Genomic DNA, 27,356 nt, shown 5'->3' with positions numbered 1-27,356 from the left:
TTGGGCCAGTAAAAATATTACTTTACCCACCTTGTCTCTCTAATATCTTAGGATCCACATGGCTACAACTACAAGGCATACAGTATTCAGGAATAGGCAATCAATAGCTTCCAACATTTGAACGTCCATTGTTGTATTCAGCGTTATTGTAGCCCTGTACGACTTTTTGTCCTATGACTACAGGTGTGTTAACAGGCCATTGCACTTCGAATGGTCCCTTAGAATACGGGCTAACTACTTATGCTAAACTATCTGTTCAACTTTGTATTTAGCTGTGTGACACTTTCCCTAGTACCTTTCCCAGACCTGATGAAGAACTCTGTGTAGTTCAAAAGTGTCTCTCTCTCACCAACAGAAGCCACTCTAATAAAAGATGTTACCTCACCCACCTTGTCTCTCTGACATTCTAACTGTCATCCTCCCAAATAGGGGAGAGCTTTTTTTGTCTGCTCCCTCTCTGGTATTGATTGGCCCCACACTCTGCTTTCTTCAGAGGCCAGGTGAGGCTTGTTGGGGATTAAACCTGGACAATGGAAGTTAGGAGCCTAAATACCTTTGAGGATCTGGGCCTCAGCTCTTATCTTTTCTGGCCAATTAGTGGTAAGGCAACTCAACTGATTCCCAGGTGTCAAGAATCTCTAATACTCCTCTGCTTCCCAAAACAGAGCGAGAAAGGAATTCAAACCAACCTTGCAGCACAGACAGACAAAGGAGAGATACTGTAATCACTATGCTCTCCAGTGAACCTGCACAGAAAAATGATAAGACAAAAACATCATATCACCTGTGGGTGAACACTTTTCACAAGCTATAACCTCTATAGCTGACCTCTCTGTCCTGATTCTCAAAGGAAATCTGCAGGACACCTTCAAAAGATGAGCTTGGGGCTTAAATTCATAACTTTGCTAACAAATTTATTAGAGCATAAGCTTTCGTGGGCTACAGCCCACTTCATCGGATGTATCGGATGCTGTAGCCCATGAAAGCTTATGCTCAAATAAATTGGTTAGTCTCTAAGGTGCCACAAGTACTCCTTTTCTTTTTGCGAATACAGACTAACACGGCTGCTACTCTGAAACCTGTCATAACTTTGCTAGATATTAAAAATCACAGACTGAATAGAAACACTAGATTTATGACAGGTTTCAGAGCAGCAGCCTTGTTAGTCTGTATCCGCAAGAAGAACAGGAGTACTTGTGGCAGCTTAGAGACTAACAAATTTATTTGAGCATAAGCTTTCGTGAGCTACAGCTAACAATCTGTAACCAACTAACAATGCCCTCCGGCCAAGCTGCTCCCCTCTCCCCCTTCCTTTCCTCCTTATGACTGGAGAGTTGTTAATGGACCACTTCACCTTGAATGGACCCTTGAAATACGTGTTAAGTGAACTACTTATGCCAAACAACCTGCTCCACCTTGTATTTAGCTGTGACACCGAGTAACTTTCCCAGACCTGAAGAAGAGCTCTGTGCAAGCTCAAAAGCTTTTGTCTCTCACCAATAAAGTTGGTTCAAAAAGATTTTACCTTACCCACTTTGTGGGTGTCACAATATTGTAATTGTTTTAAATGTTTTGAAATGTACAGTTTTAGATTCATATTGTATTTGAAAAGCCTAGGAAATGTGCTGAAGTGAAATTAATTTTATTTTGGGGTTCTTGGATATCATAAACGGCTTAAGCTCTTCTGGTTTTTATGTCTCAAGCAACCTCCAGGAGCATCTTGATTGGTCTGTCCTATAGAGGCCGCATGCTTATGAATTTTGATGGCCATTGCACATGCTTCTGCCAGGAATATCCTTATTGTGAGGGAGCTGGATGGCTCAGATGACTGTTTCTGGAATAAAGAGATCTTCTAGTCTGATGGCTCAAATCCAGCTCATGTCAGTAGTGACTAGGGCCATGGTTCTGGAGTGAGCTCCATGTGGGTGAACACCTGTGCCGAACTCACCACAGTAACAGGCCCAGATTAATTACTAGCTGAAGACTGGTGGCCTATGTGAAATGAGGTTGTGGGTCAAGGTCTAATTCCCACTTCGTGTCAATTAATTTCTATTGAATACAAATGGGCAAGCTCCTGAGCCTCCAAATCCTCTCATGTCCCCTTAACCAGAAAGCAAGGCTGCCTGCTAACCTGTATTCCTGCCTCCTGATGCTGTGTGTCTTCATTCCATCTGCTGCCTCCATGTGGACCACTTCTCCTGAAAACTCACTGCTGTCCCTTCATCTCAGAAGTTCCATCTTCTCCCTATCACCTTAACCAGCCTAACCCCTCTGATTTTTCATCGTTGACTACGCTGTCCTTGTTACACTTTCCTTTTGGGCCCATTCCCTCAGGTCAGATAAACCCCTTCATTGTCAGGTTCTTCCTCTTCCCCTCATGCCATTTCGAGACCCTCCTTCACTCTCCCATATCTGCTCTACCTTACAAAAGGCACATGATCAACTTTTCTCTCCCTGCAGGTGGCAGTTATCTACCATTCCTCTGGCCCCATCCTCGCTCTGCCTTCTTTTCTGACTTTTGTGCCTGGCTCTTCCTCTCCCTTTATCTTCTCATCCTGATGACTCCAATGTTTCTTCTGTCACCTTCTCCTTGAGTCTCTGGCTCTGGACGGATTGGATTGGATACGCTCTTGAATTGGATTGTGATTCCAATGGCCAGTTTGTCATCAGGCATACAAGCAACAGGCTTCAATGTGAACCATTTGACTTGGTCTTAGTCCAAATTAAACATGCCTTTAGGCCATTCTCTTTGTATGTGTTTTCTTTAATAGGGGTGTGTACGTGAGTGTGTTCCAAATTTGTTAGAAATCATTGTGAATGGGTAGAGTGTTGTGCTCTTAATGCACTTTTGTTAATAATAATAAAATATACTATATACGTCTATAACCTCCTCAGGGGATCCCAAAGTGCCCTACAAACTGTTACATCTCACAACACCCCTGTCTTGTGAGCTACAGTAGGTAATATTGAACCCATTTTACAGGTGGGGACAGAGAGTCATAAAAAAGGTTAATGCCAACTTCACCCACAACCCTAACTGAAGTCAGCAGAAGTGTCAGGCACCCAGCATCTGAAAATCAGGCCCTAAGCTTCTCAAGTGAGACCCAAAATTAGAGCACACTTTTGAAAATGTTGACCTATGTGACACATAACAAGTCAACCTATGTGACATATAACAACAAATCAGTCTGTGACACATAACAAGTGGCAGAAATAGGATTAGAACCAAGGGGTCTCTAATACCAATCCTATGCAGAGTCCATTTTAAAAAGTGGCCCAAATTTCTCAGATTCATAAAAGTTTATTTAAAAAATGGAAATCAGATAATTAAAAAGAAAGATGGAAAATAGGTCTAGATTGCTCATTCATAGAATCGCAGGACTGGAAGAGACCTTGAGAGGTCATCTGGTCCTGTCCTCTGCACTCAAGGCAGGACTAAGTATTATCTAGATGATCCCTGACAGGTGATGGTTAAACAACAAAGAAAAAGAAGCAGTGAGAGGCAAAAAAGCATCCTTTAAAAAGTGGAAGTTACATCCTATTGAGGAAAATAGAAAGGAGTATAAACTCTGGCAAGTGAAGTGTAAAAATAGAATTAGGAAGGCCAAAAAAGAATTTGAAGAATAGCCAGCCAAAGACTCAAAAAGTAATAATTTTTTTAAGTACATCAGAAGCAGGAAGACTGCTAAACAACCAGTGGGGTCACTGGACGATAGAGATGCTAAAGGACCACCTGCAGGGCTGCGTGGTGGTGAGAGATCTCTAATGCTACCCAGGAAGTCGGGTAGGAGTGCACATCCCCATGGACGCACTGTAAGTGAATTCGGGATCCTGCTGGTTCGAGATCCAGGATCAGTTCGCTCCAGATGAGGGTCTGACTACATCCAGAGTCAATAAGGGCCACAGGGCACGAGGACTCCACGCTTCTCAGGTGCTTTCTTCTGGGCTCGAGGGCTAGCTACCCACACTTGTCCATAGTTACAATCCATTTAGGGGCAATCTTGTCATCAGTGCCCCTCTTGATTGCACTCATAACAGCATTTGTGCGCCTTGCCAGCCAGCAAATCTTCCTTCATTAGCCTGGTTCCTGCCCGAGGATCTTCTTCCCGTTGGGGTGAAACTAGGTGGTCGTCATCCTCAGAGTCGGGCCTGGGAGGTGGTTCAGGGTCTCGGACCGGCGTAGAGAACCTCATGGCTTGGTAAATCGTAGTGGGAGGCTGCGTGGTAGGGCGCTGGCGTTGGACCCCGTTGGGTTGGTGGCCGGACTGCCCCCTGGTCGTAATAAAGCCATCTGTTGCCCGAGCCTCTCCTGCTGGGCTTGCTGCTGGGTGACCAGTTCACGCATCATCTGCTGTTGTTTATTGGCGATTTGCTGTTGCTGGCATTCCAGGAGCCACTTCAAAACCTTGTCTGATTCCATCTTGTGGTCTGATAATTTATTGGGCAGTGAAGTACCACTACCCGTCAAGGGAAAACCCATTCCCTCCTACCGGGGATTTAGGTATGGGCCTCTCGACAAGTCCTGATCACTACCCACATTCTCCACCATGTGTGACGGGGTGGGGAAAACCCCATCCAGTGCGGGGTGAGTTCACCCCATCCTTCAAGTTGCCCTCAGTCTCCAGGCCATGAGACGTAAGGGCAGGAGTCCATACAGATGCACTGATCCGCAGGGCTTTAAGGCCCACTAGCCAGAGTCTATGGAATCGCCTTGCTCCACAATAGGGTCATGTGACCCATGTCCAGTGGGTAGCCCTTCTCTGCTGGGCAGTAAGGCTTAGCGGCCAGAGTCCATAGAGGTACCCCGGGGTTTGCAAGGCAGTAAGGCCCAATGGGCAAAGTCAATGGAGATACCCTGGGTCTGCAGGGCAGTAAGGCCTAGCGGCCAGAGTCATTAATGATCCACTGGGTTCATCAGCAGCCAGGTATAGTGTCCTGAGTTGATGGAGATACCCCTGCAGGCATGGCTGTATGGCCTAGCGGCCGGAGCCAGCAGAGTCACCTTCTCCGCGCGGCTGTGTGTCCTAGTGGCCAGAATCAATAGGGTAGCCCTCTGGGTGGGACTGCATGGTCTAGCAGCCGGAGCCAATAGGATCACCGTCTGGGCGGGACTGCATGGCCTAGCGGCCGGAGCCAATAAAGTTGCCCTCTGGGCGGGACTGTATGGTCAGGCGGCTGCTTGGAAGGGCGGAGTTTGGGCCGTCACCTGGGGGCAGCAGCCAGGTAGGGGGACCCGGGCCCTCCCTGCTCCACCGGGTCCCAGCCCAGGACCCTTGCAGTGGCAAGTGAGTCTGCCACTGGGTCAGTGGGGATCTGTCTGCAACATGCTGACCAGCCTCGGGACAATGGCTTTGTCCCCGGCCCAGGCTACTTGCTACCTTGTCACTCCAGTGTGATCTGTGCTTCTTCGGGGTCTCTGGGTTCTTCGGCCAGTGCAACTCCATGTAGCTTGGAGCTCACTGTGGTGTCCACAGGTAGCTGGGTGTCCGTGCGGGTCTTGGCGCCTCTGGCTTCTGAGGTCTAGGGCTCTAGTGATTCCTGGGCAGGAGCCAGCAAGGAGTGTCCTTCCTCTCCAGCAGTCAGCTCAGACTGAGCCGGGACGCTCCCTCTTATACTGCTGCTTGTTAGGGGGCTTATTCCTTCACCCGCTTACTTCCCTGGTCCTTCTCGCATGAACAGAGAGCAACAATACCTGAAGTCCAAAGGTGCAAACAATGCGATGTTTATTGGGGTGAACTTCCAGCAAGCATGATTCCAGTTTCCTTCCTTAGTGTCCCCCTTTCCAGCTCTGACACCACAGAGCCTTACCTGTGTCCCTGTTCCCATTCCCCCCGTTAGCAAAACATGATTCCAATTTCCCCACCCCCATTCCCTGTTCCCATTCCCCCCCCGTTACTTCCTGATTGACTGCAGACTATATAGTAAAACTTGAGTTCTGCTTAGCTATACCTTAACCAATTATTTTCCTGAAATTTAACTAACCAATCCTAACATATCGTAACATGATTATTTAACAAATTATATCCCACCACCTTAATTAGTTTACACCTAGCAAAATTAATTATACAGCAGACAGAAACAATCACAGAACCAGACAGAGATTATACAGACAAACAATAGGGAAATGGGGACTACAATGACAGAACAACACAGAAATGAGGATTTCACATCCCAGCTATTGAGAAGCGAGTTCTTGCCAGACAGGATGCTATCAAACTAAGTTTTCTTTTACATTTTCGAGGGACTTCCCTTTCTCTGGAGGCGATAGGGATTATCAGGACAGGATTGTATCCTAACAGCCCAATAGCAGCTTATTTCAATGAGACTAGGTTGGAATGTGAGGAGGTGACCGGTCGCTTCCCAGCTTATGGCTGCCTCTGTTGCTTAGCCAAATGCCTTAGCCTAAGCACAGGGCCTCAGACTGTCACAGTGAGAGAAGGCCCTTACACCAGCAGACAGCGATTTTGATTCTCTCTTTTATACCTCTAGAACTAGCCAAGTGATAAGAATACACCTAAATTCTTAGAGTACAGGCCTTTACAGACGGGCCTGAATATCTATATCCTAACATTGCTACACCTGGAGCATGCCCAGTAGGAATGTGGGGGTGACGCTTTCTCTACCCACAGTGAGGAGTTAACCCTTCCCTGTCCAGTGCGGAGTGAGTTCACCCCGTCACAGGCCATCTTACTTTTTCGTTTACACTTTCATGCCCCATTTGTTCCTTAGTTTGCACATTCCCTCATACGACTGATGGACAGATTTTATTTTTTAATTGTTTTTATTTTTTTATAGTGGACCTGGGAATGTTAGGCCTGGGACCATGACTGAGGCATGAGGTGTCGAGTTGTGCTTTGCTAACCTGAGGGTGGTGAGAGTTTAGTTCCATCTCGGTTGTATTTCCCTAGTTTGTTTATGAGAAGGTTATGTGAGAACATCAAAAGCCTTACAGAAGTCAAGATATCCAACATCTACCGCTTCTCCCCTATCCACAACGCTTGTTACCTTGTTAAAGAAAGCTATGAGGTTGGTTTGAGATGATTTGTTCTTGACAAATTCATGTTGACTGTTATGTATCGCCTTATTATCTTCAGGGTGTTTGCAAATTGATTGTTTAATTATTTGCTCCATTATCTTTCTGGGTACCGGAGTTAAGATGACTGGTCTATAATTCCTTGGGTTATCCCTATTCCCCTTTTTATAGATTGGCACTATATTTGCCCTTTTTCAGTCCTCTGGAATCTCTCCCATCTTCCATGACTTTTCAAAGATAATCACTAATGGCTCAGATATCTCCTCAGTCAGCAACTTGAGTTTTCTAGGATGTTTTTCATCAGGCCCTGTGAATTTGAAGACATCTAACTTGTCTCATTGACAGGATATTAACAGGCACTCTGGTGTGACCTTTGCCAGATCCAGAAACCTCTCAGCTTTGTGATTCTAGCATCCTATAGCCTTGTCTTTTATTGTGAAATGCACCCATTGCTGACAAATATACATGTCATTGATCTGGCCCTGATTAAAAGCAAGATTTAACCAGTTTCTTAACTGGTGCTGGAGACAGTTTTTCTTTGTCTGCACTTACAGCTAAACTGAATTCTGAACCAGTTCAGCTGCACTTTTTGTCAACATCTGATGTCAGTAATGGGTAATATTCACAATGTAGGCAAGGCTTATGAGTTTGGACAGCAAGACGTTTCTCATTACCCTAGAGGCACAGGCTTGTGCCCATTGATGTGTAAGTTTTTTTTTTTCTATCCAAGTAAATTGTCAATGAGAAACTAAAAGAGTTTTTCCACAAAACACAAGCAACACTCAAACATGTTTTCTTTTGTTCCCTGCAGAAGTGCCTCTTGGCTCGAAAGGTGCACTAAGCCATTCTTGTTATGTAAAATGAACTCTCAGGTTAGCGTTTCTCAAAGAGCAGATTAAAAAAAAACACTAGTTTGCAAATAGCTGTTAAAGTGGCATCCATATCGTGTGTAAATTGATGTCTGCTGCAGAGAAAACCAGAAGTGGCCTTGCCTCCCTTTGCTTTATTTCAGTGTTCATTGTATCACACAGTCCTTCATTATGGAGGCTGCTGACATTCAAAACAAGAATAAGATGCGAGTAGGAAATTACTAGATGGCTTTGCTGAAACGTCAACCTCAGCTCCCATTAACTGCCTCCTTGCCGAAAGCTGCCAATGATTTGTTCATCTGTTATGTCAGATTACATGCTAACCTGTGTGCTCTGCTGCAGGGAAAGCAGGAATGATAGTGTCTGTGCTCTGGAAGAGAAAGTAAATTTAGCAGGAGGCATATTTGGATTGCTGAATTGTGACATCTGATCACCTAGTGCTTGAGAATGAGTGTGTGTGTGTGTGTGTGGGGGGGGTGGTTAAAGAGAGGGTGCAGGCATATCTTATAATGATCTTAAAGAAAGGCTGGGTCTGGCATTACCCTCTGATGGCTGTTTCATTAGTTCATGAGCAATTTCCAGCACCTGCAAAGCTTGATTAGAGTAGCTGGCAACATGACCAACCTGCCTAAGCCTCACTCCAACTACTCTGGTATTTTAGGCTGGCTCTGCAACCCCATGCAACCCAGCCCACTTTAGGCCTTGGGCACAGCACAGGGAGGAACTTTACCCTGCTCAAGGGTTAGCAATGCTCCCGAGGCGACGTGATCGACAGATTAGGGGTGTGTCTAGTGTCTATGTTGTGGTCAGCAGCAAGAGCTACCCTGTATGAAGAAATGTTCTGCTCAGAGTAATTGTCAGGTGCACCCACCAGCATAGGCTACTGTAGGCAGTCTTGCCCTGGCTGATGGGATGGGACCCTTTATGACATCACTGCACCCTCTCACTTGGACAGTCAGGGCAAGAGTTTGTCCTGAATGTCAAGGATGGACACTTTTCTTTTTGAAAAGTCTGTGCAGCTGCCTCCTTTCCTGTGAGCCACGAGTCAGTGTTGGGTTTGAGCGAATGCTGCCCCTGTGAGCAGATCTCTGCTTTTTAGGACACAGCAAAGGATCTACCCACTACCACCATCACCAGTAATAACCAGTAAGAGGTGATCTGCAGGTGGGGATAAACAGGTTACAAGCAAAAAACAGGAACATAAAAAAAGCCAGTATTGTCAGTTGTTGGCGGCTCGATCTGTGTTCTCCCTGCATGCAGTGCATGCCGCACTGGCTCTGGCCAGATAGCCTCTACAGCAGGTTCCAGTCATATTGCCCAAGAAGACCACAGACTCCGGTCAGTAGCGAAGGCCCTTGGCCAGGTTTATTGCTGACAAAGCATAGTACTAGCTCCCCGGCTCAATATCTACAGGGGCTGGAGCACTCACAGGGAAAAGTTAGTGGGTGCTCTGAATCCACTGACAGCCAAGCTCCCTGCCCCCTAGCTTCACCTCACCTTCGCCTCTACCTCCTCCCCTGAGCGCACTGCGTCCCCGCTTCTCCCCCTAGTTCCCAGCACTTGCCTCCGTGAAACAGCTGTTTTGTGGCGTAACAGGCTCTGGGAGGGAGTGGGGAGGAGCAGGAACGCGCTTGCTCAGGGGAGGAGGTGGGGAAGAGGCGGGGATTTGGGGAAGGAGACCAATAGGGGCAGGGAGGGGGTGGAGTTGGGGCGGGGACTTTGGGGAAGGGGTTGGAATGGGGCAGGGCTGGGGCGGAGTCGGGCTGGGGCCGGGGGCAGAGGCAGGTCGAGCGCCCACCAGCACCAGTGGAAGTTGGCGCCTGTGCCTACAGGTACGCTAGCACATGTATGCCCGTGACAATGGACCAGCTCAGTGAACGGTGGTACTTTGCATTCCCCCCTCAGCTGGACAAAGGCACCCCCTTTGCGACCCCTCTTTTATACACTGATACAAACAAGCTATGTATCACCCCTCTGATGTGGTTTGTTACCATCCTTTACCTTGTACCTGTTGGTTCGATCAACACATCTCTATCCATCACCCTGTCATCCTGACCGTATCCTTAGGAGGGGTCACTGTGTTCCTGTATCATCTTTGGGAAGTGTGTTTATACCATAAACTTGTATTGGGCCGTTCTGGCATTACCTTTGTGGAATGTGTTTACATGAATACTTAGTGCCTAGGCGTGCTTGTGTTTTTGCAACAGCAGCCCTGTTCTTGCCACGTTCATGTATTTGAGAGTAAGCCTGCAAGCAGGCATCTGCTTTGTAACAGGGCCTGACTTTTGCTCACAGCTTGACTCGTGCTCACTTTGCTTTATCTCAGCAGGGCCTGACTTTAGGTCAGGCCTTAGGCCTCATACCAGGCCCCATATACCAGGCCTCATGTCTCTGGCTCTCTCTTTCTACTAAAGGCAGTACTGGGTCAGACCAATGGTCCATCAAGCTCAGTATCCTGTCTTCCAACAGTGGCTAGTGCCAGATACTTCAGAGGGAATGAACAGAAGAGGGAGCGATTAAACAGCGATTAAAAAAATAAATCAGTTTAGATCAGTGGTGGGCAACCTGTGGCATGCGGCCCATCAGGATAATTTGATTGTAGGCCGCGAGACATTTTGCTGACGTTGACTGTCCGCAGGCATGGTCCCCCGCAGCTCCCAGTGGCCGCAATTTGCCGTTTGCCCCGCAGCTCCCAGTGGCCAGCACATCCCTGCAGCCGGTTGCTTCCTGCAGCTCCCATTAGCCAGGAACGGCAAACCATGGCCACTGGGAGCTTAGATATATTGATTTAGATACATACCAAATCTTGACTTTAGTAAGGCTTTCGATACTGGCTTGCATGACCATCTCATAAATTAGGGAAATCTAGCCTAGATGAAGCTTCTATAAGTTTTGGGGGGACAACTGGTTGGAAAACTGTTCCTAGAGAGTAGTTATCAGTGGTTTACAGTCAAGCTGGAAGGGCATATTGAGTGGGGTCCCGCAGGGATTGGTCCTGTTCAATATCTTCATAAATGATTTAGATCAGGGATTGGCAACCTTTGGCATGCAGCCCTCCTGGGAAAGCCCCTGGCTGGCCAGGCTGGTTTGTTTACCTGCCGCGTCTGCAGGTTCGGCAGATCACAGTTTCCACTGGCCGCGGTTTGCCGCTCCAGGCCAATGGGGGCTGCGGGAAGGGTGACCAGTACATTCCTCGGCCTGCACCACTTCCCGCAGGCCCCATTGGTCTGGAGCGGGGGACCGCGGCCAGTGGGAGCTGCGATCGGCCGAACCTGCGGACACGGCAGGTAAACAAACCGGCCCAGCCTGCCATGGGCTTTCCCTGGTGGGCTGCATGCCAAAGGTTGCCGATCCCTGATCTAGATAATGGCATAGAGAGTACACTTTTAAAGTTTGAGGATGATACCAAGCTGGGAGGGGTTGCAAGGGCTTTAGAGGACAGGATTAAAATGCAAAATGATCTGGACAAACTGGAGAAATGGTCTGAAGTAAATAGGATGAAATTCAATGAGGACAAATGCAAAGTACTCCACTTAGGAAGGAACAATCAGTTGCACACACACAAACTGGGAAATGACTGCCTAGGAAGCAGGGTAGCTGCACCTGTATTCCCCCTTCGTGGTTGCTTGACGGCACGAGCTTCAGGGTTTTCTGCTCCCAGCTGTCACCTCTCCAGGGCAGAGACCCACATTTTATTCCCTTCTGACCAGGAGTTTTAAGGCTGCACACTTACCTGATCTACACTGTGATTTCCTCAGCAAGCCAATCTGCTGTGTTTTGCTGTCTCTCCAAGGGCTATGACCAGTGTGCTGCCAGCAGTTACAAGTTACCACCGAGCTCCTTCTAAACAAGCCCATTTATTCTTAAGGTAAAAGCGTTACAGAGAAAGCATCTAAAACAATAAAAGAACCTATATGCATGCTAAAAAGCTTAGCGATCAGTCCCCCAACTCCAACATAGGGCTCTGGTAGCTGTCAGTCCTTCAAACCCCACAACTGGGTTTTCCCTGTGGTTACAAGTTCATATCAGTCTTTCGATCAGGAATCAGCATGAAGGCCCCAAATCACTTTAAACTGGGGCTATTTATCCAAAAGTCATTTCTTTGTCTGTTCCTGGCCCACAATGATACACAAACCATTCAGAAAAGGAGTACTTGTGGCACATTAGAGACTAACAAATTTATTTGAGCATAAGCTTTCGTGAGCTACAGCTCACTTCATCGGATGCATTCAGTGGAAAATACAGTGGGGAGATTTATATACATAGAGAACATGAAACAATGGGTGTTACCATACACACTGTAATGAGAGTGATCACTTAAGGTGAGCTATTACAGGGGACGGGGGGGGAACCTTTTTGTAGTGATAATCAAGGTGGGCCATTTCCAGCAGTTGACAAGAATGTCTGAGGAACAGTGGGGGGTGGGGGTGGGGAATAAACATGGAGAAATAGGTTTACTTTGCGTAATGACCCATCCACTCCCAGTCTTTATTCAAGCCTAAGTTAATTGTATCCAGTTTGCAAATTAATTCCAATTCAGCAGTCTCTCGTTCTTTTACGCAGAGAATCAGCCACACTATCAGAGGCTCGTTCACCTGCACATCTACCAATGTGATATATGCCATCATGTGCCAGCAATGCCCCTCTGCCATGTACATTGGTCAAACTGGACAGTTTCTACATAACAGAATAAATGGACACAAATCAGACATCAAGAATTATAACATTCAAAAACCAGTGGGAGAACACTTCAGTCTCTTTGGTCACTCGATTACAGACCTAAAAGTGGCAATTCTTCAACAAAAATACTTCAAAAACAGACTCCTACGAGAGACTTCTGAATTGGAATTAATTTGCAAACTGGATACAATTAACTTAGGCTTGAATAAAGACTGGGAGTGGATGTGTCATTACACAAAGTAAAACTATTTCCCCATGTTTATTCCCCACCCCCACCCCCCACTGTTCCTCAGACGTTCTTGTCAACTGCTGAAAATGGCCCACCTTGATTATCACTACAAAAGGTTTTTTTCCCCGGCTCTCCTGCTGGTAATAGCTCATATTAAGTGATCACTCTCGTTACAGTGTGTATGGTAACACCCATTGTTTCATGTTCTCTATGTATATAAATCTCCCCACTGTATTTTCCACTGAATGCTTCCGATGAAGTGAGCTGTAGCTCACGAAAGCTTATGCTCAAATAAATTTGTTAGTCTCTAAGGTGCCACAAGCGCCCCTTCTTTTTGCGAATACAGACTAACACGGCTGCTACTCTGAAACAAACCATTCATTCACTTAATACAATATGGGTAATACAAAGACAGGGAAACTTCCTGCAATATCTGTCACAGCCAGGTACCATTTGAGCCAATTGCTGTGCAAACATATAATAAAGAGATGGTCTCTTCCCCCAAAGAACTTGCAATCTAAGTATAAGATTATAGACAAAAGGTGGATACAGAAAACAGATAGATGGTGGTGGGTGGAACAATGGGACGATACTGCTCAACATTCTGAGCAATGGTGACAGCACACCAGCCGCCGACCCATTGTTGAGCTTTTTGTAGGCATCATAGCAGAGAAGAATTTTAAGGAAGGATTTGAAGTGTGATGGCTTAGAAGATATTACAAGGAACTCCTCCCATGTATGAGGCACAGTGTGGGAAAAAACATGGAGGTGCTTGGTTGGAAACTTTTTAAAATGGGCCAGAAAGACTGGCATCATTTGCTGAACCAAGGTAGGGACAGCCATCTTGATACTGTCTGAGAGATTTCAGAGTAGCAGCCGTGTTAGTCTGTATCCACAAAAAGAAGAGGAGTACTTGTGGCACCTTAGAGACTAACAAATTTATTTGAGCATAAGCCTTTGTGAGCTACAGCTCACTTCATGGGATGCATTCAGTGGACAGAGAGAGCATAGGAAGGGTGAGGATGAGCTGTGGAGCCAACACACACAAAGAATGAGGGAGAAGGAATTCAACAAGAGGCAAAGCGCTGATACAGTTATGTTTTCCACCCTTCTTGTTTTTCCATTTTTGTTTTGGGGTTGTCAAACTCTAGGGTACAGATGTGGGGACCTGCATGAAAACCTCCTAAGCTTACTTTTACCAGCTTAGGTTAAAACTTCCCCAAGGTACAAACTATTTTACCCTTTGCCCTTGGACTTCCACTGCCACCACCAAACGTTTATCTGGGTTTATTTCTTAGGGAAGCGTTGTTTGGAAACTTCTTTCCCCCCCAAATCCTCCCAACCCTTACACCCTACTTCCTTGGGAAGGTTTTGGTAAAAATCCTCACCAATTTGCATAGGTGACCACAGACCCAAACCCTTCAATCTTAAGAACAATGAAAAAGCATTCAGTTTCTGAAAAGAAGGATTTCAGTAGAAGTAAAAAGTAAAAAAGAATCACCTCTGTAAAATCAGGATGGTAAATACCTTACAGGGTAATTAGATTCAAAACACAGAAAATCCCTCTAGGCAAAACCTTAAGTTACAAAAAGACACACAGACAGGAATATCCATTCTATTCAGCACAGCTTAATTTCTCAGCCATTTAAAGAAATCATAATCTAACACATATCTAGCTAGATTACTTACTAAGTTCTAAGACTCCATTCCTGTTCTGTCCCCAGCAAAAGCATCACACAGACAGACACAGACCCTTTGTTTTTCTCCCTCCTCCCAGCTTTTGAAAGTATCTTGTCTCCTCATTGGTCATTTTGGTCAGGTGCCAGCGAGGTTATCCTAGCTTCTTAACCCTTTACAGGTGAAAGGATTTTTCCTCTGGCCAGGAGGGATTTTAAAGGTGTTTACCCTTCCCTTTATATTTATGACAGGGGTTTTATTTTTTCTCGTGCTTCTTTGGGCCAAATTCCACTACCCTCACTCATAATAGTACTGTACCTTATTCTGTGAATAGTCTACTTGGCTTCAATGGCACTACTCATGAGTAAGGCTATCAGAATCTGGTTCCTTGTGAGAGTTTATAAATTTCCTGGAGCTTAAGGACAGACCACATGGAGGAGAAGCCATAAGCACAGCAGACTAGGTCAGGAAGAGAATTCCAGGTGTAGGGAACCTCATAGAAAATAGCTTGGAGGTGAGAATGGGAGAATAACATGAAGGGGCTAATTATGGTATTTTTAAAAAAGTTAAAGGTTGACATATGCATAGTGCAATTAGCAGAAGGTCATGGGTTTCAAAGGGAGTTTGTGCTGCTATATCGTCCCTAATTCCCCCCCCCCCACACCCCCTGTGACATGTAGGATTACCCACTGTCCTGCAATCCCTTCATTACCTGGGGAATCATGACTGGGAGGGTGCAGGGAGGGAACAGTGTTTGCTCCAGTTTCTTTTTGCTTCTGATGAAGTCAGGTTCTTGCTTTTCTTCAGCCTCGCTTTTCATTTTTAATATAGTTACAGATTCTTTTCACTGATTGCTCTTTATGCTGTGTTAATTGAAATATGCCCAACTGCCAGAAACAATTACCTTCCGATTGCCTTGTCAATGCCTTTACTGCCAGATAAATGCATTTACAGACTCATTTACAGGGGGCATAGTAGGTAGGGTTGGTTTCCTATTTAAAGCGAGGAGTTTGATTTTGAATTGGGTCTAAATTAAATTGTGCTCCGGAAATCTGTTTTAAATTTTGTTGCTTAAGTCACATTAAATTAACGTTCAGCATGTTCCTTTTAAAATAGAATGTCTACATCAGCTACTGCTGCTGGATTGAAACACTATAGAAGAGTAGTATTGTCTAATGGTTTGAGTAGAGGCCTGGGAGCCAGGATTCCTGGGTTCTTTTCTCTGCTCAGCTACTGACTTCAGTGTGTGACCTTTGGGAAATCTCTTAACCTTTCTGTGTTCTCTCCATATGTGAAGTGGATAATAACAATTCCTATCTCACAGGGTATAGTGAGACCCAGTTAATATTTCATGAAACGCTGTGGGATTGGCAGGTGTAAGGTGCTATGTGCCATGTTATTATTATTTTATTATTATTATTCATTTGTTTTATTAGAATGTTAGTTGGGTTTTCCGAGGACACTTGCAAAGTTCTTTTGTATCTGTAGTTATTTGAATCCTATCAGCGTTTGGCAGGCATGCTAAAAAGTAAAGTCAGACAATGGTACTTTGGGATTTTTAAAAGAACAGTATCCCAGTAATTTAAAATTAAATGTAAAATATGCTGTTAGGTGACATATTGTGGTTGAGATCTTAATCATGCCAAAGCCAGGAAACTGAAAGTTAAGGTGTCACATCAATCATAGCTTGGCCCCTTCGCACGTAATGGAGTCAAAACAATTATTTTTTTGGAATATGATTAAATTTAAAGTTGTTGAATTGTCACTGATTAAACAAGGGTGTAAATGCCTGTGACACTTTCTCAAGGTGTCCAGAACTGTAAATCAACGTATTTGCCTCTGCCTCAGCATAAAAGAGATCCGCTGGTGCTAAACTGAATGGCAACTCCCAGTCACTCCAGTTTGTTTGCCAGCCCCACAGATTCCTCATGATTCTACTAGTTCTAACGGTGCCTTGAAGGTTAACCCTTGATGTATTTCAGTTCCCAGCTCTCTAGAAGTGTCTCCCTGCACCATCCAGCGGTTGGCACTGGACACCCACAGAAATGACCAAGTCTGCTGTCTCTAAAGAGACAATGTGCACAGCAGCTTGCTTGATTTAGTCAGGAATTCACACTCTGCTTAGTATAATAGTGCCATGATAGTCTTATGATAAAAGAAAGAGAAGTTTATTAACCAAGATCTAAGTGATACTAAGCAAGAATAATAGAGACAGAAATGGTTCCAAATAAAATGAAAGTAGAACACACTTTTAAGTGACTAAAACTTACCGGGCTACAATCCTTGATGAAGATGAGTTTCTTACGTAAAGCAACCTTTCAGCATCACCCACCCACATGGCAGGGGATCCACCGTTCAAAGTTAGAAAGAGCGCTGACCTCTTTGTCCCCTAAGTGAGGGAAAACCAACATGTCTTTTTGTTGTTCCATGTATTCCTGAAAGTTTATTGTCTTTGTCACGAGAGTCAGGATGAACTCCTGGGAATCAGACTCCAGTATCTTCCCATGCTGATTTCACATTTTCTTGCTAATTTGTTCCTCCTATTTACCTTGGATGAAAATGAACTGCCCATTGTCTCTGGAATCACAATGCTCAATTTACATTAGAGACAGGGAGCTAACTATCCTCCCTCTTGTCTGGAAGAAAACTTGCTTCTCCCTTTGCTTGGTTACAGACTTCAAAGCATAATGTCAGTGAGTATCCACAATTCCTCATATAGTGTTAATACATATATTTCACAATGATAATAATTATTGATTAGTGTGTCACCAGCTTGCATTTTATATCGCACACAGTATTCTCGACAGAGAAATACTGTGACAGTAATGTGTTAGGTAAAGTGAGTTTTTCCAGCCCGCCAAGAGTTGCTGATACAGAGTAGTGAGCTGCCAGTGGGACTCTGTGTCATGACTCCCTATTTTCTGAACAGAAGGAATGTATAGATCTGCCCCTACGTTATAGTTCTGAGATGCCCTTTTCCAGAATCAACTTCCCTGAGACCTTTCTAGTGTTGGTAGCATCTTATCCTGTGGGAAGGGCAAACAACACTGAAAGTTTCAGGAGAAAACCTTGGTCTGGTATAATCTGTGCTACCACATGTGTCATCATGTAAAATGATTTGTCTGCAGAATTCCTACTCTAGAGGCCTAACAAATAACGGAATTATAGATATAAGAGACAAGAAAGTCGTATTAGAGTCATGTCCATCTTCCTGCCAAACAGGATGTGTTCTGTTCCCTAGATACATTCAGTATACTTTTTAAAATGGCATTTTTTGGCCATTATGGATCCTATGGCATATTTTTTGAAAGAGCAGGAATAACAGCACTGATGACCTGGCTAAATTTCATAATTACGTTCTCCAGGCTTAAATTGTCCTTTGGCTTCAATTTCATATGGAATTGTTCAGTTTCTGTCCTGAACTGTCACGTCGTCTTCCTGCATGCTATTAAATTTCTGGTTTGTTATAGTCAGAAGTGGATGCTTTTCAGTGGGGGGGTGAAATGATCCATATATAGAGTTCTGAATCAGTTTGTAGAATGTACTGGGATCCTTGGATGAAGATGCTATAGAAACATTAGTCGTTATTATTGTAACAAACCTTGGTGGGCTTGTCTCGGTTCTTATTTCTGCTTGGGTTATATCAGGAAAGTGGTTATAAAGTTCTACATTGGTTTTACATTTTGTGTGTATTTGTTTTAGAGCCAAGGGGGACAAATAGGACCAGCAGTTAAGCCGGTACAATCAAGGACTGCCAAAAGCATCTCAAAAAAACGGGTAAGAGTCACAACTTGTCACTAAATCCCAAACTTTCTGAGTGACTGCATTTCTCGACATCCATGAGTAGCAAAGTAGATTCCATTTCAATAATGGCCAACTTGATATAACTGGTGACATTTAAATTTATTTAGCAATAGAGGGTTGTTCTAGACTCTCATTAAGAAGGGAATTACATCAGCAAATTAGAGTATAAAATGGAAATTAAAACTAAAGCACATTTAAGACCCTCCACCCAGTCTGCCCTATTTCATTTCCCTTTCCTTTCAAGAAAACTAGAATGTGCAAACAGTGAGTTTCCTTGGTACATGGAATGTAGCCAACATAGCATTACCTGGCCATGCTCATTGGGCCCCACAGTTATCATCCGTCATCGCTAGGCACATGTAGATATTGTACAGTGCTTTGTACTCTTATGGGGTTGTACAAATAACAATCTTATACTGAGGCAGCAACTCCCAGAAACCGTAACACTGCATCATGAGGATCTTACACTGTGATTATATTTTGGCTAGCAGTGTCAAACGGAACTGGGGAGTTTGTGTGAGTGTTCCCTTCTCACTGAAGCATTGTCATGGCTGTTTGGAGGGATGGGGCAGGATCCAAGGGTCTTTGTTTAGTTTGCTGAGCATTCCCCTTACTGCCTTGTGTGGCAGGCAGCATTCGTATGATCATTATTGCAGTCAATCTGCTGGAGACCTGGCATGCATGAGAAGTTTAGACTCTGTACATTGCTTTAAGGCCACAGGTTGCACATCTCTGGACTAAGAGATGTAAAGTTTAATAGAACTGAGGCAACTGTATTGAAAAGAAAGATGGATTTATTTTAAATTCAACTCATTAGACATTCCAATTTAAGGGGGAAAAACTGCCCCAAACTGTTATACCCTTTAATCAGTGACTTGGTGCTCTGCAAGTATAATGGTAATGAAAAGGAATGTAAATTAATCCCTACAGTGATCGGTTTTCTATTAGTGATGTAACATAATGACACCATCAAGCACCACACCCCAGTGAAAGCATCTCTCTGTGCTATGGCCGTGCAGCTAGGATGTTTGCTTGTACTGTGGTGTAACGCCTGCTGACCTTTACAAGAAAACGGTTAACATTGCTCTGCCTAAAATATGATCCCTAAATCTTTATATCTGAAATAATTTCTAGGTGTAGCTTATGTAACAACATTTTAGAAATAACTGCTGGTCCTTTACTGAGCCATTGAGCAGTCTCAGTTTAGAGCATCAATGTAATATGTTCTGCATTATGGCTCTCTTAGAGATTGGGTGTAATATGAGCAAGAGAACTAGAGTCGTCATCTTTTAAATCATGAAGATTAAATGAAAAAACTGCTGCTCTTGTTTTGAAAAGGGAAAGAAATGATCTTCAGATATGACAGGCAATTTTGACAATAACCAAGGGCCTGATCATGGTTCAAAAAAGAACTAGATAAGTTCATGGAGGATAGGTCCATCAATGGCTATTAGCCATGATGGGCAGGGGTGGTGTCCCTAGCCTCTGTTTGTCAGAAGCTGGGAATGAGTGACAGGGGATGGGTCACTTGATGATGACCTGTTCTGTTCATTCCTTCTGCGGCACCTTGTTACCCAGGGTTATCAGAACCCCCAATAGGGGCAATTTCACTCCAGATGGTGTAAGGAATAAATCAACAGGAACTCAGCGATTCTGTCAGATCAAGGAGAAATGCAAGTAAGCATGCTTTTGTCTAACACTTATTAGATTTAAGCACACACAGACATAAGCACTAGGTTTAGAACATCCCAGATATTTACCTATATTCTGAGATGGTATTGAGTAATCAACGACAGGTCAGTGCTGGCCAAACACCTTCCTGCCAGGGAGTACATATGTCAGGAAAGTGCTGATTAGCAAAACTGCCAGTAGTTATGACCTTGCTTCTGAAAGTCTGTCTCCAAATTAACCCTCAACTATGTGGTGTTCTCTTTCATTAATTCACAGTGGCTGTGTGCACATAATATAATTGCAATTAGCTTGATCACATTCTGGGGTATATACATCCCTCAAATCCAGAGCAACAACCTGGCATTGGCCACTTTTGGAAGACAGGATACTGGGCTAGATGGACATTTGGTGTGACCCAGTATGGCTGTTCTTATGTTCTTAATGATCCTGAGCACCTTGTAGGTTCATTCAGTGGCAGCTATGGCAACTCAGCACCTTTTGAGGCCCACAAGGTCTGTGTTAGCTAAGTCTGGCCAAAGCTTCATTTAGAGAGGTCAGACTGAGATCAGCTGCTTCCCTACTTTCATCCCCTCACACCTCTGGAGCCGTCCCCATCTCAGTGCATTAATGGGTTTGTTGCTCCTGTGCTAGGATGAAGATGCATCCACTGAAGTGGGAGAGGGGGCAGATGAATGGACACAGTCAAAAACTCTACTCAAACCCCCGGACCAACTGGAGTTGACCGAAGCTGTGAGTAAAAGTGTATTTGGGGTTTTCATGAGTTTTCTACACAAAAGCAGAATCCCTGCTTTTGATAGAGTTTCCGTTATAGCAAACACTTCACTGAGTTTTTAGTGCACTGCTTCTGCTGTTTAAAACAAAATTGCCTTCAGCAGTACAAGCTGGAGAGCATTACCTGAAGGAACCTTCTGGGGCCAATGGGCTAGAAGAGAGAAAATGTCCTTGAGGAGAAGATTTCTCCCCTGTTCTTCCATTGGGGTGGTGGAACAGGGTTTCCCCTGGTGGAACAGCCCATAAGGTCCACCAACAAGCTCTGAGCATCCCAGGGACCAGCAGGATTCTGGGGCCTTTTGTGTTGAGGGTCCTAGAGCTCTGGCCTTGCTCCTTGGCAGCATGGCTCCAATGGAACCACAGAGCCAGGGACATCCCTGTCCACAGCTGCCTCCAGATTCTCCGCTCAAAGCGGGATCCCCGCTGCAAATGGTGGGCCATATAAAAGTGACACAGCCTTAGGCTATTCATACTTTGTACTGTGATCTCCGTAGGGTCAACAGAGGAAAGATGTGTGTCCTCCCCAAGTCCTCCTACTCTCTATATAAATGGTGCTGTTATTAACCAAGGGGCCAATGCTGCAAACACTTGCTACTGAGCTTAGTGCTTACAACTTGTTTTGGATTGCACGCTCTTCAAGGCAGGGTCTGTGTATGGAAAGTGCCTACCACTTTGTGGGTGCTACTACCGTCTAAATAATATCTCATAATACTAAGTTTCAGAGTAGCAGCCGTGTTAGTCTGTATTCGCAAAAAGAAAAGGAGTACTTGTGGCACCTTAGAGACTAACCAATTTATTTGAGCATGAGCTTTCGTGAGCTACAGCTCACTTCATTGGATGCATACTGTGGAAACATGCATCCACAGTATGCATCCGATGAAGTGAGCTGTAGCTCACGAAAGCTCATGCTCAAATAAATTGGTTAGTCTCTAAGGTGCCACAAGTACTCCTTTTCTTTTTTCATAATACTAAAGAATCTATGGGTATGCCTACACTTTGAGATGGAGGGGTAATTTCCAGCTTGACTTGCTCTAAGTAATCCTTTTGAAGTGAATGGAGCTACCCATGATAATAAGCATTATGCCCAGTAGTGGTTGCAAGATGGGGCCCTAACGTGGCACATTCTGAACTAACTTTGCCACAGCCATTGTTCCTCCTGGAAGCAAAAGCTTTTGCTGAGATGTCCATTGCAGTTTGAACTCAAGGGAAATGAGCCTGAGGAACCTGGAGATCTTTTTATACTATATGTTCCATTCTATGCATCCGATGAAGTAGGCTTTATACTATATGTTACTGTTCCAGCTTTAAGAGCGGGCTTGTATTTATGGCTCTGTTTTTCCATTCCAAAGGAATTAAAAGAGGAAGTTACACGCATCCTGACAGCCAATAATCCACATGCTCCCCAGAATATCGTCCGATACAGCTTTAGGGTAAGTGCCGAATGGTCTGTAAATCCAGGTTTTGGTGGCAGCCATTTGCTGATTTCTGCTTAACTCAATTTATAACAAGGTAACATGTATTTTAGTGTGGATTTACTTTATTTACCATATACTACTAGCAGTTCCTCAAGGGCTTTTGCAGAGGATAAAAGTCTATAAACATTAACATAATTGAGATGGCAGTTACTCAACAAGTTCTGAAAGTGAATGTAATTCGTTCAGCTAATCTCATCTGATAAATTATTCCATTCAGTAGTGGTGAGAGGAGAGAGAGGATTCTTTACAGTCAGTAGTGCATTTATAACTCAATATCTTCATAGCTTGTTCCAGTCTCATGAAAATATATGAGAGTTCAAAAATATGTTTTGTGCAATCAATGCCAATTCAGGGCCAAAGTGGGGAAATTAGTCACCAGCCTGAGCTGCAGAGACCCATGGGGAAGCTCCAGGAAGGACTGTGCCTTATGAAGTCCAGTTCCTCCTCTCAGCTTTCCAGTGCAGAAGATGCATGCACATTCTTCATCCGTGTGGAGCTTCCTACTCCCCCAGCATGTTCAACTAGCTCTGTGGGTTCTAGCAGGGGAGGGAGGAGTCATGGCCATGCCTCCTCTTCTCCCTCCTTGGGGTGGTTTGAACCCCTGGGGCGTATGGAGGGAGCAGTCCCCAGTGTCCCAGCTGCAGTACTTTGATTGTCCCTAGCCCTTGAGTAGGGAGCTCAAAGGCTTGGGAAGGCACTTTGTTCTCTGGCCTCATTCCTGTGCGCCTGCGTAAGGGCCAGGGATAATTTGGCCATGTATTTACTCTATCTAAGAAGATAAATTTAACTAGTGAGAGGAGAATCTGGCCCACAGGGAGCAGATATGGGGCCACATCTTCCTCTCCATTACATTGGCATGATTTCGCTGACTCCAGTGTTGTGGCTGTGTGCACCAGAGAAGAGAATGTGGCCCAGGGGGATGAGTTATTCATGCCTTCAGGACCTTCTCCATGACTGCAATGGGCTCGATGTGGGGCTGTGAGACTTCCCTGGAAGCTGTAGTCCAATTAGCTCAGAATAAAGCAGAGTTTGTTTTAAGGAGCATTGTGACATTAGCACTTTGAGTCTGCAATGTCTTCCTGTTGCTTTTGGGTGCCACTTAAGGTGTTGATATTGATCTACAGAGCCCTGTATGGTTTGAGTCTTAGGGTATGTTATGAAGGTGCAATTGTCGCCAGCGGAGACATAGCCGTGCTAGCTTTAATCTAGCTATCCTGGGTAACAACAGTAGAGTAGACACGGCAGCATGGGCTTAAGCACAGGTTAGCAATATGTTACACCCCACATTAATAGGTATTATGTGCATTGTATTAATATTGTATATATTGTATTAAATATGAACAGTTATCCTAAGTGACACGTATTATGCTCTTACCACAATTCTGTTAACTTATGTCAAGATATCTATGTCTATATCCCTCAATACTCTGCAAAGCTAAACATAGCTTTTGGCATGAGCAAATATGAAACCTGTTAAAAGCTAGATTTCATGAAGGATGTGTCCTAGTACAGGTTGGGTTGTGCTTTCATGGCTCTTAGCACTTGAAATGTGGGATCCAAACCTAAAGAGAAGAAATATATGTCATGGGATAAGAAGAACATGGTAAAAAGTTGATGGGTGAATTTGAGTCTTGGGTGATGTATAGAGAGTGCTTTTAGCTCGTAAAGAACCATGCTATAAATACGGCTGGGTTTGAATGCATATTTGGGAGCACACCTGCTGTGTAAGGTGAACTGCACACTTCAAGAAAACTGCTTCCCGGAAGGAGTGGTACATATGCCTCCTTTCTTCATTTTACTACTTTGTCTTTAGACAATAAATGGGCTAAGTTTGGTTATTTGGTGTTGAACATTTTTACTAATAAACTGCAAGTGTAGTCGAGCAATTGGGTATATTTTAGACAACAAGACTATGTACGCAGGCTCCCTAGCAGGCTTGCACTCTGCTTGCTAGCTTGTGCTGATGCCTATGCCACCACATCTTCACTACTATTGTTACCTGTGCTAGCTAGATTAAAGCTAGAGTGGGTACGCCTACCTGTGCTACAATCAGACCTTCACTTGCAGTGTAGATGTACCCCGAGACTTTGCATCATTGCAACAGCTGAAGTTAGCTGGTGTGCTGCTCTTGCTGACAGCCACAGATTTGGCCATCTGGTAGAGGGCCCTGTCATGGGGGAAACCATCCCTTTAAGAAGGAAGAGGCCAATGCACCTGTGACTTATTAGCTGCCTCCCAGTTGGGGTGAAAAGAAAACACTTGAGCCATATAAATGGGGGAGAGATTGAGACAGTGGAAGGTTTAGTCAGGAAAAGGGCAAGTGAGAGCTGCATGGGAGTGAAAGACTGACCGGTGAAAGCTGCCAGAGACCAGGAGACTGGAGATTCCTGAAGGAAGCTGTAGTTGGTTGCCCGGGGAAGGCTAACAGCAGGAGAGCAGCAGAGAGATCTGGCTGACCTCCTCAAGCCAGAGAGCCAGCCCTGGTAGAAGGAAAGGAGAGAGCCCAGGTGTGGTGGAAGATGCCAGTGTGTGGTATGTGCTACGTCTGTGGACTAGATGTTGTTGTATTTTAAGGACGATCTGCACAGTGGGTGATAAATGGACTATGGTTTTGGACTTCTGTTATATATAAAAGCACTATGTTTTCGTATAAACAGCCCGAAGGAGAGGTATTATTGAGGCAGATTAACAGGCCAGAGGGAGTGAGGGATGCCCCCCTGGTGGGGGTGAACTTCCAGCAGAGAGGCTGTGAGGGTCCCCACTGGGAAGTGTGAGGTTGCACTCCACCTGGAAGGGCTGGGGTGGCTGTCCTGGTAAAAGGACAGGAGAAGACACAGTCGAAGAGCCCAGGTGTGGTGGAAGATGCTGGCATGTGGTATGGGCTATCTTGGTGTGGACTAGAGGATGTGGGATTTTAAGGACTATATACACTGGGTGTGAGAAATGGACTATGTTTGGACTCTTATTATGGAGTGTTTGAACATATTTTGGTAACAAACTGGCCCCAAAGAGGAGCATTACTGAGGCAAGAAAGTTAGTGTGGAGTTCCTGTGAGTCTGAGGGAGGGAAACTGAGGCAGGTGCACCTGTTCTGCTGCAGCCTGCTGCTGAAGGGTGCTCCACATGGGTCTGCCTTATTACAAGCCTTTACTTGGGAACATGCTCCACCATAGGTCAGACAAGTTGCCTTTCAGAGCATGAATTTTACACCGGTGTAAGTGACAGGAGAATCAGGCCCCGGGTGTGTTTTCCACACGTCCTAGCCGTTTTGTGTGCTGGTGACAGTGATGGTGTTGGGGAAGGTGTTACCATTGCCAGCACCATCTAATCCAACGTTGTGATGGAAGACTGATTTGTTCCCAACAAAGAATGCGTCTTGCATTGTTGAGGGTTTTTTTGGTTCCATATTGTTACTGACTATGAAGCAGCAGAAAATTTGGCATAATCTTCAGATATTAATTTGAGCCTGTTGTACTGGCAGTTGGAAGATCTTGTTCTAGCCTATAAACTGAGCATGAGGGATGTGAAAGCCACTGACAGTGTTTGCATTAGGGAAAAAAGGTGACAGGATGCACCCTGAAAGGGATAGCATCCCCCAACTTTTACTCCACAGGTTTCAATTGGCAACACTGATTAACTGGCATAACTGGCCCGGGATTTGATCCAAAACTCACTGAAGTCAGCGGAATCAGACCTAAATCCCTCCGATTTGAACATGGATGAACTTCCTTGAAATGTCCCTGATTTTTCCCTCCCCCGCTTGCCTACCCCAACCTGGCCCCTCATATTGTTTATTTGTGGTCCTGTATACCTTGAGGCTGTCATAAATATAAAGGGAAGGGTAAACACATTTAAATCCCTCCTGGCCAGAGGCAAAACCCTTTCACCTGTAAAGGGTTAAGAAGCTAAGATAACCTCGCTGGCACCTGACCAAAATGACCAATGAGGAGACAAGATACTTTCAAAGCTGGAGGGGTGGGGGGGAAGGGTTCTCTCTGTCTGTCTGATGCTTTTGCCGGGACCAGAGCAGGAATGCAGGTCAGAACTCCTGTAAAGAGTTAATAAGCAATCTAGTTAGATATGCATTAGATTCTGTTTTGTTTAAATGGCTGATAAAATAAGCTGTGCTGAATGGAATGTATATTCCTGTTTTTGTGTCTTTTTGTAACTTAAGGTTTTGCCTAGAGGGATTCTCTCTGTTTTGAATCTGATTACCCTGTAAGGTATTTACCATCCTGATTTTAGAGAGGTGATTCTTTTACTTTTTCTTTAATTAAAATTCTTCTTTTAAGAACCTGATAGCTTTTTCATTGTTCTTAAGATCCAAGGGTTTGGGTCTGTGTTCACCTATGCAAATTGGTGAGGATTTTTATGAAGCCTTCCCCAGGAAAGGGGGTGTAGGGCTTGGGGGGATCTGGGGGGGAAAGATGTTTCCAAGTGGGCTCTTTCTTTGTTGTTTTTGTTAAATGCATAGTGGTGGCAGCAATAAGGGACAAAAGGTAAAATAATTTGTACCTTGGGAAAGTTTTAACCTAAGCTGGTAAAAATAAGCTTAGGGGGTTTTTTCATGCAGGTCCCCACATCTGTACCCTAGAGTTCAGAGTGGGAAAGGAACCTTGACAGAGGCATAAACAGCAGTCTCAGGTTCCTGTTGGCTTGGAACCTGCAGTGAAAACAAATGTGAATAACAAATGCACCCGTTTTATCAATATACAACCTGGTCAGCTTTACTGTCTACAGGCAAAGATTGTTCCCGATAAAATCATTAGTCTGTCCAGATTTGATTTTTTTTGTCTTCCTCCTCTGTAGGAACGAGCATACAAGCCAATAAGCTATGTGGACCAACTGGCTATTCACTTCTCCTTAGATGGGAACCTGTTACTCAGAGACTCAGATGAAGGCAGACGGCAGAGTGCCAGAGTATGCTTGGAACCAGGTAGGTTTATGGGACACTGATTCAGTAAGCGCTGGTGTAGCTTATTCTGTGTGTGACAGTGAGCACGCTGCAATCTGAGGCCTGGGAATGGAGCAGCACTTATTTCTGCTAGCAGTCTTCTTTGCAGAAAAATACTATTTAAAACATAAACTGTGTATTTGCCACTTCTGACAGTCTGCAAGCCAGGTCTG

At 44.7% G+C, this 27,356-nt stretch overlaps 1 protein-coding gene across 1 annotated transcript in view; it reads left to right on the top strand.

Annotated features, from left to right (window-relative positions):
• DNAI1 (dynein axonemal intermediate chain 1) overlaps window positions 1–27,356 on the top strand; it is a 263,518-nt gene that overhangs the window by 6,054 nt on the left and 230,108 nt on the right. The window contains exons 2-5 of the mRNA XM_074952263.1: window positions 18,191–18,265; window positions 20,615–20,713; window positions 22,105–22,185; window positions 27,039–27,165. Coding sequence (XP_074808364.1) covers window positions 18,191–18,265; window positions 20,615–20,713; window positions 22,105–22,185; window positions 27,039–27,165 — 382 coding nt within the window. The remainder of the gene's footprint in view (window positions 1–18,190; window positions 18,266–20,614; window positions 20,714–22,104; window positions 22,186–27,038; window positions 27,166–27,356) is intronic.

Source organism: Natator depressus, chromosome 5, assembly GCF_965152275.1.
Source record: "Natator depressus isolate rNatDep1 chromosome 5, rNatDep2.hap1, whole genome shotgun sequence".
In the NCBI taxonomy this organism is placed as follows: domain Eukaryota; kingdom Metazoa; phylum Chordata; order Testudines; family Cheloniidae; genus Natator; species Natator depressus.
Note: the sequence above shows the minus strand (reverse complement) of the source record. Positions and strands in the feature narration are given on the sequence as shown.